We start from the raw sequence: 15965 nt of genomic DNA, 5'->3' as shown, positions 1-15965 counted from the left end.
CTAAGACCTACGCTTGGCCTACTACATTGCAATAGTTTCTTTTTGTTTATATTAACATCCAGAGAAAATTTACTAACATGCATTGGAAATGAGTGCTCCAGTCAAAGCAAAGAATTACCTCTAGTTCTTCATGCAGATACAGAGAAAAGCATGATGTATTATAACAGAGATTAAAACCAGTATCTGCAGTAAAACATTCTGCACTGCAACTTGGAAATCAGGAACCCTTGATATAGTTCTGTAGGAAACACCATACTGGAAGGAGCACAACAGCAAGCTTCGGATTTCCTCCATGGAAGTACAATGCCTTAGATCAACACCCTTTTGGGATGGGAAGCTGAACTCTGGAATTCTTTACACAAAAATATGTAAACATTCAATTAATAATACCCATGGAAGCTCAATCAACCTTTCACATTGAAATCTAAACTGAAAAAGTGAGAAAGATGAGTGAATATAAACGGAGCAAGAATCAGGTACAATGTGCTTATTCTTTTATTGATCTCGTTATTTATATAACCAGGCAGACAGACACTTTTAAATTCCTGAGGAAACATTTGTGTAATTTGCTATAGAGCACAAAGCGCATTTATTTACATGAAATTCACTCCTTTTGCTTTGTTTGCTTGCTTTCTGCAAGCCCTAAAAGCACCGCATCGGCTTCCAGCAATGTTGTATCAGTTTTTGCGCCCAAGAACCTAGATGTGAGTTCAAGATCCAGCAGTCTCAGGCGTACTCGCGTTCCTCTCTGATACTTTCTGTAAAGCAAAGGGGAGAAGAAGGTAAGTTTTGTTAGGCAACGGTTTTGCATCTCCTAAGGCTGCTCTCCTGTCTGCAGACCAAAGCAGCAGCCCCACAGAAAACAACGTGCTGCAATGGAAGCCCAACACTGTTGTGATGCCTCAGCACTGGAACTGCTGGGACACACTCTGTAACACCACAGAGCCAGTCTCTGTTGATACAGTCCTGCCCATGGAAAAGCAGGCACCACCAGATCCTGCTGAGGGAACGCAGGCTCTACAGAAAAGCAGTTTACTCTATAGGAAACTGTTCGTGTCTTCCATCAAAATATTTTACTGTATCATCTGCTATCATGCACACAATGATCTGTGGGATGATATATCATTAAAGGGGATGACAAGTCATCATTAGATCACTGGTGACATTGCTATAATCAAAAAGCATAATGCCAGCTAACTATGGTTTTTATTTCCAGTTCTGGGCCTCAGGCAAGGGGACTTTTCTTGTCTTATCCCCTCCTCTGAAGAGTGGGTATCATCTGCAAGTTTTTTATTACATATAATTAAAGAGAAACCCCACAACTGCTGTGAAGAAACATTCTGCCTATGGGGTTGAGTTCTACTGTTTTACACTTTTTCTTCTTTCTTCCTTTTTCCTTTCAAGTCAGAAGATGCGCGCATTCAATGTGTTTTAAGAACAGACCCTGTGTCAAGATGTCCATGCCAGATTAGTGAAGATTTTTTAAATACTAGCATCTTTTTTACCGGAGAGCTACTGATCAAAGTCCAGAAATAAAACTGAGAAATATGCTTTTCAAAGTTCAAGCCACACTTTTTTTCCGTAGTCAAAGCATGAAGAGCTGAAAATGCATCAAGCTTGACCATCATGAGGAAAAGCAAGAGAAAGCTTGAAACATTCTCCCATTCCTGACTGGGGAAAGTGTAACAGGGAAGCCTGGTTGCATGCAATTCCATCTTGCTCACTTTCACCTTCAGCTTGGGCAGTCTTTACTGTCTGACAGTTGTTTTCTAGCATGGAGCAAAACTGAATTGGGTTTCAACTGCCTTTGGCACATCAAACCAAGATCCTTTTGGAAAACTAAACATCTTAAGAAAAGATGCTGGCCTTGCATTTATCTTTTTTTTCCCCTGTCAATTCTATTTTACATTAATTTCCTGTGGCTCTTGGTTAATCCCAGATAATATACTGTTATGTTAAAAGTGCAAAGGAAGATCATTTGATACCTCCACTCTGAACAAGTAGCTAACATAGGGTACTTCAGCCAGCAAGATTTCTGCCAATGAACATTATGACGATCTGCATGAATCAACACAGTTGAAACACCACACATTTTCTTAAAAACATAAATGTGAAGTCCTTCATCTGTCCAACATGCAAGTAACCACTGCTGCAGCAAAGAGCATGGCACAGCTACCAAAGACAGAGAACAGTTTATGTTTGGTTGTTCCTAAATAGCTGGAAAGGATCAATTCTGCCCCTTTCTCTGTGAAATACTTACATTTCAAACCAGAACAGTTTCACAACTGACGATAATTATTCACGAAAGCTAATATGCAACATTTCAGAGGAGTAAGACAAGGGCAAAACAAAATTAAAAGACAATGTGTAAGACCTTAAAAATGGACGGTACCTTCTGGGATTTGTTAGACTTATTTAAAAGAGAAAGTTCCCCAAAGGAGTCAGGACGTTTTGAGATAAGAAGGGGAATGAAGAGGAAAGCTTCTCACTGACAAATCTTAAATGAAGACACCAGTTGACTCATGATTTTAGCCATTTGGGTATATAGGAGAAATCTCCAGAAAATTCTCTAGCATGAACCAAACCTTTACCTTTCCAAGAGCTACTGGCTAGATGGGTTGCCTTTGCGTCCAACCATTAAGTTATCCTGATCCCTAACACTATCTTTGGCATAAATTCTCAGACCTTTTTGCCTTCATCAATGAGTGTGAGGAGTTCATGGGGCATGAGAAAAGACTTTTTAAAAAAAAAGAGAGAGAGAAAGAGTAGGTTTTGAGAGAAGGCAAAATAAGAGGGAGAGAAGGAAATCTGAAAGGAAGAAATGGTCTGTGGAAACAGGAAAAAGGGAGCCAGGCTGGATGGGGCTTGGAGCACCCTGGTCCAGCAGAAGGTGTCCCTGCCCATGGCAGGGGTTGGAACTAGATGATCTTTAAGGTCCCTTCCAACCCAAACCATTCTATGGTTCTATGATTCCGATACCTTATAATGAGAAAAAAAACATGCTTAAAAGATTTGAAAGAGGGGATAACTGATAAAGCAGGTGAGAAAAAGCACTGAAAAGACTGCAGGCGAACAGTGTAGAAATGAAGGAAACTATATACAAAGTAGAGCCACAGAAGAGGAAAAAAGTCACTGAAAAGTAAAGACTGCATAAAACTATTAAAGCTTGAGTCACACTAAACTCGGACCTGTGAACAACAACATTCTGTGCTGCTTTTAAGAAGATGGACATGCTTTTAACCTAATAAAAATTAATACTAAAACTAGCGGTTCTGTGACAAATATTAAAGACCATCCACGCCTCTGCCTTTTTCTTCTCTCCTTCCTCCTAGAGGAAAAGTATCTTACTGGTAACAGAAAGCAGGACGCTATTGTGAAAACTGGCTTCAGGGTCCAACACTTTTCTGCTGAAGATTGAACTGAATAAGTTTTAAATTGAATTAGAAGTCCTCTCTCTATTTGACAGCACAGAGTGGGAAAGAGATTGAGCTCCATCTTTATAACCAAAATAAAAACCATTATCATCATGCAACAGTTCCTTTTGGGCTGATTGCTAGACTAGAGTGGTAGGTGTTTTGCAAGTGCATAGATGAAACCGCTATTTTTCTAATAAAACCTTTAAAGTGCTATTTAGAGCCTGGAAAATCTGAGGAAAATTTGTGAAGAAACTGTGCTTCTCATGATTAATCTAATCTAATCTAATAATAAATTAATAATCTTAAGCATGACTCCTCCTGTTTTAGCATTATGAAGACTTTGCTCATTGTACAGTCTGCAGAGAACTCTGCTCAAATTTCCAGACACGACTTCAGCATACACTTGTAATGCAAAATCCAAGCAATTGTATTTTCATAGAAAGCACCACAACCTTCATTGCTGCTTCAGTTATTCTGATTCCAGATACTTTAATCGTACTTAATTATTAAAGAAGGTCTTCCAGGCACAGCATATCTGCTTACAAAGAGATCCTGAAGAACATCACTTTATGGAGCTGCCACAACTGCCAACCTGTATGGATATAAACATTTAGTTTTGTGGCAGATGTTCTGTTCAGCTAGAACACTTTACAATAAATGAGAAGTGGAAGATGTAGAAAATGTAGCAAGATGAGCACAGCATGCAGTGGTGGTCTACTCAACACCTTTAGAACAAGAGGAAATTATAGGTTGCTCTATGCATAGTAAGCATACTCTTATCCACGAAGGTATTTATCCTTTCAACAGATAAAACTATCCTATGGTTATGGCAGAAGCTTGAAGCAGGACCCAGAAACAAAGCAGGCATTTTATTATTTTCAGCAACGGTGTCCTAGGAGACACAGGACACCAATGTAAAAGGAAAGAAACCATCTACCCCATTTTGCAAAAGGACTTGCTTTATTTTTAAGTAACAATGCTGGTATTCAAGATCATCCTATCTCATGACCATCAGTAGGAACCATTAACCTTCACCCAACTCCCAAGCACTGTGTCCATTGAAGATGCACATTTTCCTCCTACTGCTTCCTATTGCCAGGTAAGAGTATTAAATTCACTTTGAAGTAGACAAAGGTAGTTTAGTTTCATATATAAGTGAAAGTATAGGAATATTCTACAGAACCTAAAAAAACTATTTTGCAAGCAGAGTCAAAGCTTTCTCCACTTCTATAGAATTTATTGACAAGAGCTACCAATTTTAACCCTTTGGGAACACCAGTTTTGCATGGGAGGACTCTGTCTTACACACAGCTTCAGAGGTGGGACTCCACCGGCTGCTGTTGCTGAGACGTGACCCCATCTCAGGCCAGTGTCGGCGGAGCACCCACTGAAACACCCACCAGAAACCTCTGCCTGAACTTCAGTCAAGGATCAGTGTGCTCCAAAAAACTCTCTCTGCTGTGAATGAGTGCTGCTGCAGGCTTCTCTCCATCTCTTCTGGAGTGGGCAAAGCACTGGGTACAGGTGCACCTTTCCTCAAACATCCACTTCCAGAAGATGACTTTAAGTTATGTTGGAGGCAACCTAAATAATTGCTCTTTGTAATTTCTGGACTGCCACAGAAAAGAATTTGAAAAAAATCAAGATGAAAATCCTTTTTCTTATTTGAACCGTAAGTCTGTACAACCATACATCAGCAACATCATACTGCATGTAAGAGCACAGAGAAAGCATACAGTACAGCCTTGCAAATGCCGCTTAAAGAACCTTTAAGAGCAAACAAAAAAATGAGCGTTTATGTCCTCTCACTACATTAGAAGTAGGGTCTTTTATCTTTGCACACAAATATCAAACTACTGTGTCCTAACTTACATCAAGTAGGTTTTCTCTTTGCTGAACACATAAATAGCACAGCATATACTTCCACACCTAAGCAGCTTGGAAGCTTCCTTCTGACTGACTATATCCCTTTTATTGCAACTTGGCCCCTCCTGATCCTTTCCCTTTTTCACAGAAGTTTTAAAGCTCTTAAAATCCTGATGATAAATTAAAGGAAACAGCCAAAACCCCCAAAACTCTTTAGTCAGGATTTTAAACTTGTGATTTTTAAAAAGTAAGTCACTTTACTATTTTCCCTTAAAATATATGAATAAACAAAAAACCCCTAATATTTTTACATAATAAAATTGGAGGGGGAAGATATGGAATGACATATTTCAGCTTTTGCTAACTTTAAAGAATGCTGGGGGGTAATTTTTTTTTAATTTTTTTTAATTTAAAAGTCATTCCAGGCTACAGCAGAAGGTTTACAAAGGGAGTTAACTTGGAAAGCAATGAGCATGTAAAAACAAGGAGGCTGTAACTAAAAATGGGGTTTTGATCCTAATTATACCATTTGCTACCAAAATGGAACAGTAGTTTTTGCAGGTGTGCAATTTCACATGTAGAGGAAGTATCCTCGTTACTACACAGCATTAAAATTTTTATTCAAACTTTAAATTATAGGTGTAGGCATTAAAGGATTTTGTTAAACTATGTAATATTTAAAACTACATGTGATCACAAATTAGCAAGCAGTCCTTTTTCTATTAAAACTACTCAAGTTATTAGTTTAAAATTTAAAGTAACAAACCTTCTGGTCTTGGAAACAGTGCTACAAAAATAACAGCGCAATTACAGAAATGGTTGAGTCTCACTAGGTCTTGGCTAGTATTTCCCACTCATTTTAAAAGTGGATTTTAAAGCATCCACAGATATCCCCTATTCCATACTATAAAAATACAGGACTTCTATTTTGAGACAAATGGAATATTTTAGCTTACAGTCCCTCTATTTTGTTACTGCTTTTGGAATGGCAACTTGTGCAATGCAAAGCTGAACAAACTAGCAAGGGCTGGCCATGACCACTCTCACCCACCGCTCATTCTTCCATGCCACCTGTCCCACCTCTCATAAACATGCATTTCTGAATGGAGCAGGAAGGCAACTATTAAATCTGTTTTTTAATTCTTATACCGAGGGTGACATTTAATTCTAATTTTTTACGTTTTTTGCAACATTATGTTTTGACATCTCCCAACACATTCTAACGATGGCTTTCGAAAACTGCAATAAAAGGAACCCCTGGATTATCTCCCATACAAAATAGATTAATATATAAAACATTCCAAAGACAGGGTTAGAGTTGAGCCATGGTACTCTCAGAGAATGCTATGAGAAGTCTTGATGTCTTTCACTTTTGTACCATGAGAATTTCAAAATGTGGTTTTCAGACCTATTATTCAGGAGGGTTTGTTTCAGTGCCTTAACAGAGTCCAGTACAGAACAGTTTATAAATTCTTAATTTTTTCATTTTCTCTTTTTTTTTTTTATTATGTGGAAGGCATCACATTATCAACCTCAGAAAAAATACAACAACAAAGGTAACGGAATACATTTGACCATCACTTTTTCTCCAGATTTTTTGTTCGCTCTTCCTACCACTGTTCAAATCCACTCAAAATCACCCTGCAGCTCCCCATTAGTCATACCAAAACTACGATGCACCTCCAGAAGCAGGTCCACGTCTACCTGACCCCAGCCAGCAGCAAAGCAGTGCAGCTGGGGTGGAACAAAGCTGTGTGTGGAACACTTGAATCTTGTACCTCAAAAACATTTTCAAGCATTCACAGATGCTGCCCGAGCCCACACTGGTCTCAATTTCATGAGCAAAGAGAGGCCATAGAGCTGGTTAGGGAGCTACCCTGGCACAGATCTATAGGATTTCTGTATAGGTCACCCTCTGATGCCTTACAGGGAAGGAGCTCAACAAGAGCACACCAATTCCCTGCAACCCCTCACTCACTGCCAGTATATATAAAATTCTTGTTCAGAAGAAACACGGATTAGATCAGCAGATTGCTGTCAAGTTGAAGGCAGCGCAGTTCTGTGCAGCAATCTACATCTTGCTCAAGTGGCTTTTTCTAGCCAGGTACACACCGTGCATCTAGCAATGGCAATCCTGCTTCCAGCAGCTGGATCAGCAATCATAATGTAACACCACCACCGCCCTCAGTATGAGCTCTTAAGCAATGCTGGGGCAAAAAGACCAAATTCCAGCTTTGCATGTATGAGCAAGACAGCAGAAAGTGGTGGTAGAAAGGCAGTGTGAATTCTGCACAAAGCAGAACAGGGGATGGCAAGAGATACTAGGAGACTGTAGTATCCTGCTGCCTACCTTCCTTTAAAGGCTATTAAAGAGAGGACAAAGAACATGCATAACACTGAATAACCATGTGAAGATCTTGATCTGTTATGTTATTAAAAAGACTGAGCTGTCTATACCTTTACAGAAAGAAAATACTGGTATTAAAAGGTGCTTAAATCTATCTGGGAAAAGCATGTAACAGCAGGAAAACAAAGTCCATCAAATGCAAATGGGACTCACAATTTTGCCAATAATATTGATGAACCACTAGAAAAAATCTCCAAGCACTGAGACTTTCCAGCCATTGACGGCCTCAAGTGAAGAGATGTCAAAACAGGTGTGTTAGTTCAGTTCAGAATTACGTGCTGAAATGTCATGTCTCGTGAAACAGTGAAGTCCTGAGAGGTGACCTGAAGATCCCTTTTGGCTTAAATTTTATTCAACCATTATTTATTATCACAGTACCCCGTCACTCAAATAAAGGATGGATATTCAAATTAGGATTTTCAAAGCACCTCTGTTCTCTGCAATCAAACCGTTCACAAAAAATGCTCCAAAGTTGCTGGTTATATTCCATGGGAAAATTCAGTCTTTCTGCTCGTGACTCATCAACCCACTGCCACTTCAGCTTTATTTGTTTCCTACTCAGCTTGTTTTCCTCTTTCCATGAGCTAAGCAAGCAAATATGCACTCATTTCTTCTGAACATTTACCATTTATGACTCCTGCCTAGTATTTTTTCGGAATATTTTTGCTCCTTGTGTCAAAGCCATCCTTCCACAAGCAAGAAGGCTCTACTCTGCTAGATACAAGCACAGATCTAGATACTTTACTAGATAAAAGCAGATAAAAGCCTCTCATATCCACGGAAGCATTTAACAGAATGCTCTAAGCCTGTGTGAAACCATAAGCTTAAACAACAGCCACTGTCACCTTGTGTTTTTGAACAACAGTGCATAAGCAGAGCCTATAGCAAGCATCCCTAAAACCAAAAGGTGCTTTTATGCACCTTGAGGAAGTCCAAAGCCGAACCCCACTTTAGTCTGACCACTGCTAAAGCAGAAATTTGAAATGAATGCCAGAAAGAATTTGGGGATATTACCTACATCCTGATGTGAAGAACACCCTTGAACCACTTTAATATACCCCTGGTCAACTGGAGCTTACAGAAGCAAGCACACACATTAACACTACTGCACATACTGACACTTGGTGGGCAGGTAACTTACCAGACTGGTGACAGCAGCAGAATTTGGGGGTCACCCCATCATTAGGGTGCTTATGCTTAAGGAGTTGCCCAAAACTGTACATATTGGTCAAACCCTGGCATCTTCATTCTGTGGGACCCAAGTTCAGGGGCCTTGTCACTGTTTCCTGCATCTCCACTGTTGGCCATTGAGACAACTGGTGGCCCCTTGAAAATGGCACAGACGTAGGTGAATGAAACATGGAAGTTTTCATTCCTATAGCTAAAGAGAAGGTAAATGCAAAGCCTGACAAGCATTGTTTTATGGTTCTCATGGAAAAGCCCTGAGCAAACCACTGTGAAGACATTACCAAGCTCTGCTGTTACAATGATGTCAATAATCAAGATATTTAAATCTAATTCTGTTCTACTCAGTATGGACAGTCAAAACTCTCAGTGGAGCTTCTTAGTTGTGAAAAACTTCTAAGAAGTAACACATTTGCCTTCGATTCAGACAAAAAACAAAGTTCCAATACTTACTAGAACAGACCAAAAAAATCTTGCTGTAATTTTTGCTACAGTTTCTGCAAGAATCAATTTGCATTCACTAAAACTTTTGGGACAGGATCATTCCTTCTTCAGAGAAGGAATCCTCAGAATAATCTAGATTTTGAAATTTACTTCATATCCCATCAAAGATGAACACTATAACCTTTTCTCTATGGGATGGTGAGGTAAGCCTTGACAAACGAAACTTGCCATAGGTGGCTCCTGTCATCTAAGAACTTGTATCAGATATAGTTATGTCATCACACAGTAATTTATGCCAGTTGCTTTCTCAGTCCATAACATATTGAGAGGAAACATAACTCTAAAATAAAAGAAATCTGAGCATTTAATCTAAATCGTTATATTTTTCTGCTGTTTATTCAGTGAACTATTTTGATTAAAATATTGCTTTGTAATTTATATACAAAATGCTCACAAATAAAGACTATATACTTAAATATATGCAAAATGTATTCAATTATACTACAAAACATCAACAAGACCTCATAGCTCTTCATGCTTATGGGCACCAGAAGCCAGGAAAATTGATTAAAAGATGAAAGAAAAATGAACAAACTCATGTGAAGCACGCCCTAGCTCACACTCTTCTGTCCATCTTTCTGCAAGTGATCTCTATTGCAGTTCCTGCTCCTTCCCTTTCTCACACTGGGACCTTGTCTCAGTCAGACACTTTTCATGGACACAGCCCTAAACCTTCAGCCCTCCAAATTTCAAATGCAGTTACCACAATACTGTTCTAGTTTTCCTCTTGATACACGTGGTCTCAATCTTACTCTCTTTCTATACTTAGTCCATTTTCCTAATCATAACTTCCCTAATCTCTCGCCCTCTCCCTGGGGTGTCTGACCAGGGATTTCCGGTGTTCTTTTTCTACCCCAGGAAAAACTATTAAAGACATTTTTTCTTGTCCTCTCTTACTTACTGCCTCCTCACTGATCCTAGTCCCAGTCCATTTCTTACCCCATCACAAGTTTTCTCTTTCACCACTAAGCTCAACTGTCTTCTTTTTCTTGCAGTGCTTCTCAGTTTTCTCCCTCAGCTGATTCCAGTCCCCTTGCACCAGCCATCCTGGCAAGTCTCTTACAAGGGATTAAAATAGTAGGTTTTGAAAATCCAAACATGGTTGTTATCAACATTCAAATCAGACCGTTTCTCCTCCTGACTGGGTAATGACACTAGCTAAGGGAACAACGACAATGAATTTAAAAACCTGCCCAGCCTTGGTGCTCAGCCCTCAAGGTCTGTACAGCTTGGAGAAGTTGTCATACAGGAAAAACTTCAGCAAACCAGGATAATTCACATACTGTCAGCAGGTTTTTGCAGACATGTCTTCTAACCCTGCTCTGACACTCCCATCTGCACTGATAGCAAGTACTGCCCATGTCCTTTGCCTTTAAACCCCATCATAGCTATATATTAGATTTATTCTTCTCTTGGGAGAGCTGGATACAGAAGATGAGTGGGGAGGCTATTCCAGGGGCACTGAGTGCTGGTAACCATGTTCATGTTAAGAGCTGGCATAGACAAGACAGACAGAAGATGAGCTGCTGAAGAGCTGGATTCTCAGTTGCACATGACTCCAACAGGAGAGATGGGAAAGATGCTGATGATGAGGGAAGGCTGGATGCTAATGATCTGGGGTCTCAGAGGAAGCCTGGGAGGTGGGAAGGGGGTCTAGAAGAGATGTAGGTTGAGGAATACAACTTTGGAGAATGTGGGTGAGGTTTGTGGGGAATACTGGGTTGGTAAGACTTGGTGGGCTTAAGCGAAGAGGAAGAACTGGATGGGACTCTAAGCCAAGAGGAGCTGGAGGACCCATGTGGTTCCCCTTTATCAATCAGCTAAGGCCACAGGAGGGCTGCTCCTTCCCAAAGGACTGCTGAGAAGTACCAGCCTCTTCAGTTGACCTCCCTATTCCTATGTCTTTTCCCAATTCTCCTTTCGACTGTTGGTGCCAACACAAAAGCACTGCCTGTAACACCTGCCCTCTGGTGTGCTCAGTCACTCTTACTGCTCCCCTGTGGCAAAAGTAAAGTCACATTTATGTAGCAGTTAAGTCTATAAAATGAAGCATATGCAGATTGCTCAGACAACTGCAAGACACGCAGTGAAGAAGTAATTGAAGATTTTAGCTAACAATATCTGACAGCATCAACACTATGGTCTGACAAAGCTACAAGAGGATGAAATGGGATCTTGTAGGGAAAAAGCACCACTGTAACGTTTCTTATAGATTACAGACCTAACTATTTCCAGTACATGCAAATCATCTTGAAGCATCACTGAACGCACAAATCTAGAATATATGCCTGCATATAAATAGCACAGAATATTACCCACCATTTTAAGGTATGTCAAGTAATACTTACTTTAAGTGTCAATTCCTTGTTAGTGTCCATTTAATCTGAATGTCCCAAGAACAACCTCATCTATTTACATTATGAACGAACAATAGCGACTAATGCTGAACTGACTTTCTGATGAAAAAGAGGTCATGGAGCTCCTGTAAAAGGGTCATTTTCAGATTTGGTCAGGAACGTTTCTTTGTAAGCTAACACTTGCATTATTCATTCAAATGGCTTTCACAGTTAATAAAAGCCTATTCAGAGACAACATGAAAATCCTACTGGGGAGTGGCACCTTAAAAATAAAACCAGTTTGACATTGTCAGTTTGATTTTCAAAAACTGGCAAGGAAGAGTGTGAAGCATGGGGAAGGCTCACTCCTCTGCAGAATGCCATGCGCCTGTCTGAGAAACCCAATATTTGATGGTTCCACTTTCTGCTAAAAATAACTAATATTAAGAGATCTTAACTGGAGTCTGGAGAGGGACAGATTTGCAAAAGGTGTATTTCAGTTTTTTTAAAAAATGTGTTTTTATGAAACAAAAGAGGAAAACATATTAAAAATATCCATGAAGAACATGGTGGCTCTAGGCAAGGAGTTAACAGTAAGACAGCTCAGCTAGCAAGCCACTCACCTGTTGCAGTGATGCCAGAAGTGAGCTCAGACTGCTAAGGGCAGCTTTTAGAAATACTAAAGGGAGGGAAAAAGCATACAAAATAGCATGAAACAAGGTACTACCAGACACCATTAAGATATTAGAAATGACAAAGGTTAACCTAATGCTGTAATGCTTGAGGTTAAGAAAATACAGATTATCCCTGAACATAACTATCAAAAGGAATTTAGAAGGAACATCAGAAAATTTTGTTTTGGAGGCAATGCAGAAGAAATGAACAGCTGGATATATCAAAAGAGACATGCAGACAAAATCCAGCAGTTGCAGGTTGCAAGTCGACAAGGAGGTACCTCCAAGGAAAGCTAAGAAAGAAACCGTGTTGCTGGCTACAGCAGCAGAATGTGTCCTGGGTTTCTGAAACCACAGGCAGCAGAAGGGTAGGATGGGTTTCCAAAGGGGATTCTGTTCAGGGGACACTGACACAGAAAAAGGAGCATGCTTATAGTTTTAAAAGGGGGACTGAAAGAAGAGGGAAAGGCTTAGAGTCAGTACAATCTAAGCAATTCAGTGAAACTGGAGAGACAAACAAGAAGTAGGTCTCAGGGATGAAGAAAGCTTATTTAAGAATAGTAAAAAGTAGGTGTATTCATGACAGCAGAACTGCATCCAGTATGCAGAGTACACCTGGAAATGAACTAGCAACAACTGCCACCTACGAGGAGAACAACCATCTTCCTGATCTACTTGGTCGGCTTATGCACTCTTTTGTAACTTTTGTTGTCTTCTGGTCAATAGAGAATCACTGGTAAGTTCTCATTAAATACAATACACAAACATGGACTGAGAAAACACACCAAATAAAGCTGTGGTTCTTTTATTTCTAGATGCGGAAAGATGAAAGCTCTACAGAAAATTAAATCACTCCATCTTTGTCCACAGTGAGGGAACTAGAGATAGATAAAAATATCTGGAGAAAAAGTGAAGGAATAGAGCTTCTGTCATTAGAGGAGCAAACCAGGAAACAAAACAATAGTTCTTACACAGAGTCAAGTAACTTTCTCCTCTATAGCCTCCCCTCCAAATTCTCCCTAGAAGCAGCTTCTTCAAGGAATTTTTCATCTGTAAGCTATTTCTTGAGCCATTTTGAAATGGAGCCATAACTCATTTTCTCCGTCTTAAACTGTGCAATCTTTCAACTGAATTTACATAGGCAGACCTTTCATATCCGAATATATTTATAAAGGGGGTATAAAACTGTCAACCAAAGAGTTCAAGTCATGACAAAATCTGTGTGTATTTCAGGAATGGAGATAAAAAAAATAACACAATATGGACAAAAGGAACTTCATCTAGACCCCAGCTGACAAGTCTGTATTTCTCTTGCTCGGTACCATCAACAACAGAAGAACTGGATTCGGAGCTTTGGGTTGGGCAAAGTTGTCATCAACTGTGCCCAAAGAAGCACCATGTTCTCTGGCAGAGAGATTCTGTTGTACAAGAAACAATTTTAAAGGGCTATATCCTTTTCTGTATGAAAGCTCAGGAAAACACCTAATGTTATCAGTTTCTACTTTTAAGCTGTTTTCTTTGAACCATTATATAGAAAACCCAGAACAGATGTCCTAACAATTATTCAAAGAAGGCACGTATCATATCAGACCTTCATACAACTAAAAAACTAAGGGCTGAAAGTACGACAGCTCTGTCTTCACAGCCAGACCGCTTCTGCTAGCTCACCAAAGACGGCTGGTAAGACCTCTACTCAACGCAGCAAAACCGCTGCACATGCCTGGGACAAACCTCGTGACTGTCCAAACTATGCCAACCATACCTTGAACGACTGCTTGCCAAGGGGAGAGTGTTATTAGCCAGGCTTGGCTCAAACAATTCCCTGCCCACAAAGCTACTTTAATGTACTGTCTCCACTGGGGAAAAAGCCACAGTAATCCAACAATACATTACGATACTTTCCCATCACTGCAGCAATTCCCACCACAGGCAACACTTTGTCTCCAACAAAGAAGCCTCACATTCTGCGCCTGCAAAAAAACCTATCCATACTGTAGGGATGCCAAGAGGAACATCTGTGTGCTCAGAAGGACACAAAACTGGCTTTTTGTGTGCGTGTGTGTGTGTGTGCGCGCGCGCCTGGGTGAAAGAGTGGGGGCGGGGAGCTCACGGACAATAGCTTGTGTGACTGCCTGGTAAGGAAATGCTCTTTCATTCCCTTCCTCCTTCCTTTAATTTATTTTTTAATCCGAACAAGGGAGTCAAACAGCCGCAGCAGTTATCAACTACTTCTCCAAGCCCAGTGAAAAGAGTTAAGTTGCTCCCATGTTACTAGTTTTAGCCTCGATTTATTTTAACCAGAAAGGATTTATTTAGGTGTTAAAACACTTATATCTACTTTTCATCAACTAATCTGAGGATTCTGGGTCTACTTGTCCCTTTAGCACAAATTATTATGACTGTAATGTAAACCTCATTCCTGAAATTCTGAACTACAGATCATAAAATGTCTCCTACAGGACGGATGCATTTGTGAGCTTTGGTTATGAACAAAGCGAAGTTTAAAAAGGAGGGGGGAAAATCAGACAAAAGAAGTACAGATACTGCTGCCTTTGAATGTTGGGTCAATCATTTGGAGAGCAGTGTAAGACAATGTGAACCAGGAACTTGCACCACCGTGAAATTAGAACTGTAAAGCAATGGAAACCAGCCCAGTGGACGCAAGTGATTATAGAAAGACCCTCTACAGAGGGCAAAGACCATTGCTTACTGATGAGCATTTATATTTTGTTTTTATAAGACCTACTCAATCAACTATTTAAATAATCCAACAATTCTTTACTGATGGATTGAAAAATGCTGCTGTATTCTCCACTTCAGAAGGTACTTTCTGGTGGTGGGATTGCCCTGGCCCAGTGACATTTAACTATGTTCAAGTTCGTGGCTACATGCAAAAATCAGAAGAAACTGTAATTTTTTTTCCCTGGAGCTATGCTTACTCATGCCATACTCTCCTTTTCTTCCTTCCCATTCTCCAGCTGCTCCTTCCCAACCTGTGTGGTACAAACTCATCATCTGACAGAGACCATTAACTCAGACTGCTCCATGCTTCATCTTTAATGCCTGCAGTACCTCCAAAACTGGGAACAAGCAGCCCAGGGAATCAATTAGCAGCAAATTATCTGTTTTCCCAAATACCTGTAACTCTTTAACCAAGGGTCTGAAATTACATCCCCATCCCTTTGGGGAAAAAGGAGCCAGGAGATGTAAATCTGGAACAGAGCTCTGCCTTTAAAAGCCTCTCAAAGAGCTGAGAGGAACGCGCTTGAGCAAAGCAGGCAGGTTTTGATATACCTGTTACATATTAGACAAAGAATATGGTATTTTCTGTTCACGGTGTGCAGTGTTATCTTAGTGTGCCTTCTCCAGAGGAAACTGAGTTACAGGACCTCCTACAACTCCTGTCCACATGGAAAGGGAATAAAACAGCTCTGTCATGTAGGAGAGCGATCCATGGCATTTTACTCTGGATGTGGAGACACCAGACCAGCACTTCCACTTCAGGAAGCTCAGTGCAGGGACGGCTGAACTCAGGCATGCAGAGTTCAGGTCTAGCAGAGCTCCCTGGGTGTGGAAG

The 15965-nt window shown here is 40.2% G+C and overlaps 1 protein-coding gene across 1 annotated transcript in view; it reads right to left on the bottom strand.

The window, feature by feature from the left end:
- Nucleotides 1-472: 472 nt before the first annotated feature.
- The window catches only part of TPD52 (tumor protein D52), a 127848-nt gene continuing 112355 nt past the window's right edge, over nucleotides 473-15965 (bottom strand). Inside the window, exon 7 of the mRNA XM_037382211.1 lies at nucleotides 473-758. Coding sequence (XP_037238108.1) covers nucleotides 605-758 — 154 coding nt within the window. The 3' untranslated portion in view covers nucleotides 473-604. The remainder of the gene's footprint in view (nucleotides 759-15965) is intronic.

The sequence above is a fragment of the Falco rusticolus genome, chromosome 3 (genome assembly GCF_015220075.1).
Source record: "Falco rusticolus isolate bFalRus1 chromosome 3, bFalRus1.pri, whole genome shotgun sequence".
NCBI classification, from domain to species: Eukaryota; Metazoa; Chordata; class Aves; order Falconiformes; family Falconidae; genus Falco; species Falco rusticolus.
This window is presented reverse-complemented; position numbering and strand designations above follow the sequence as displayed.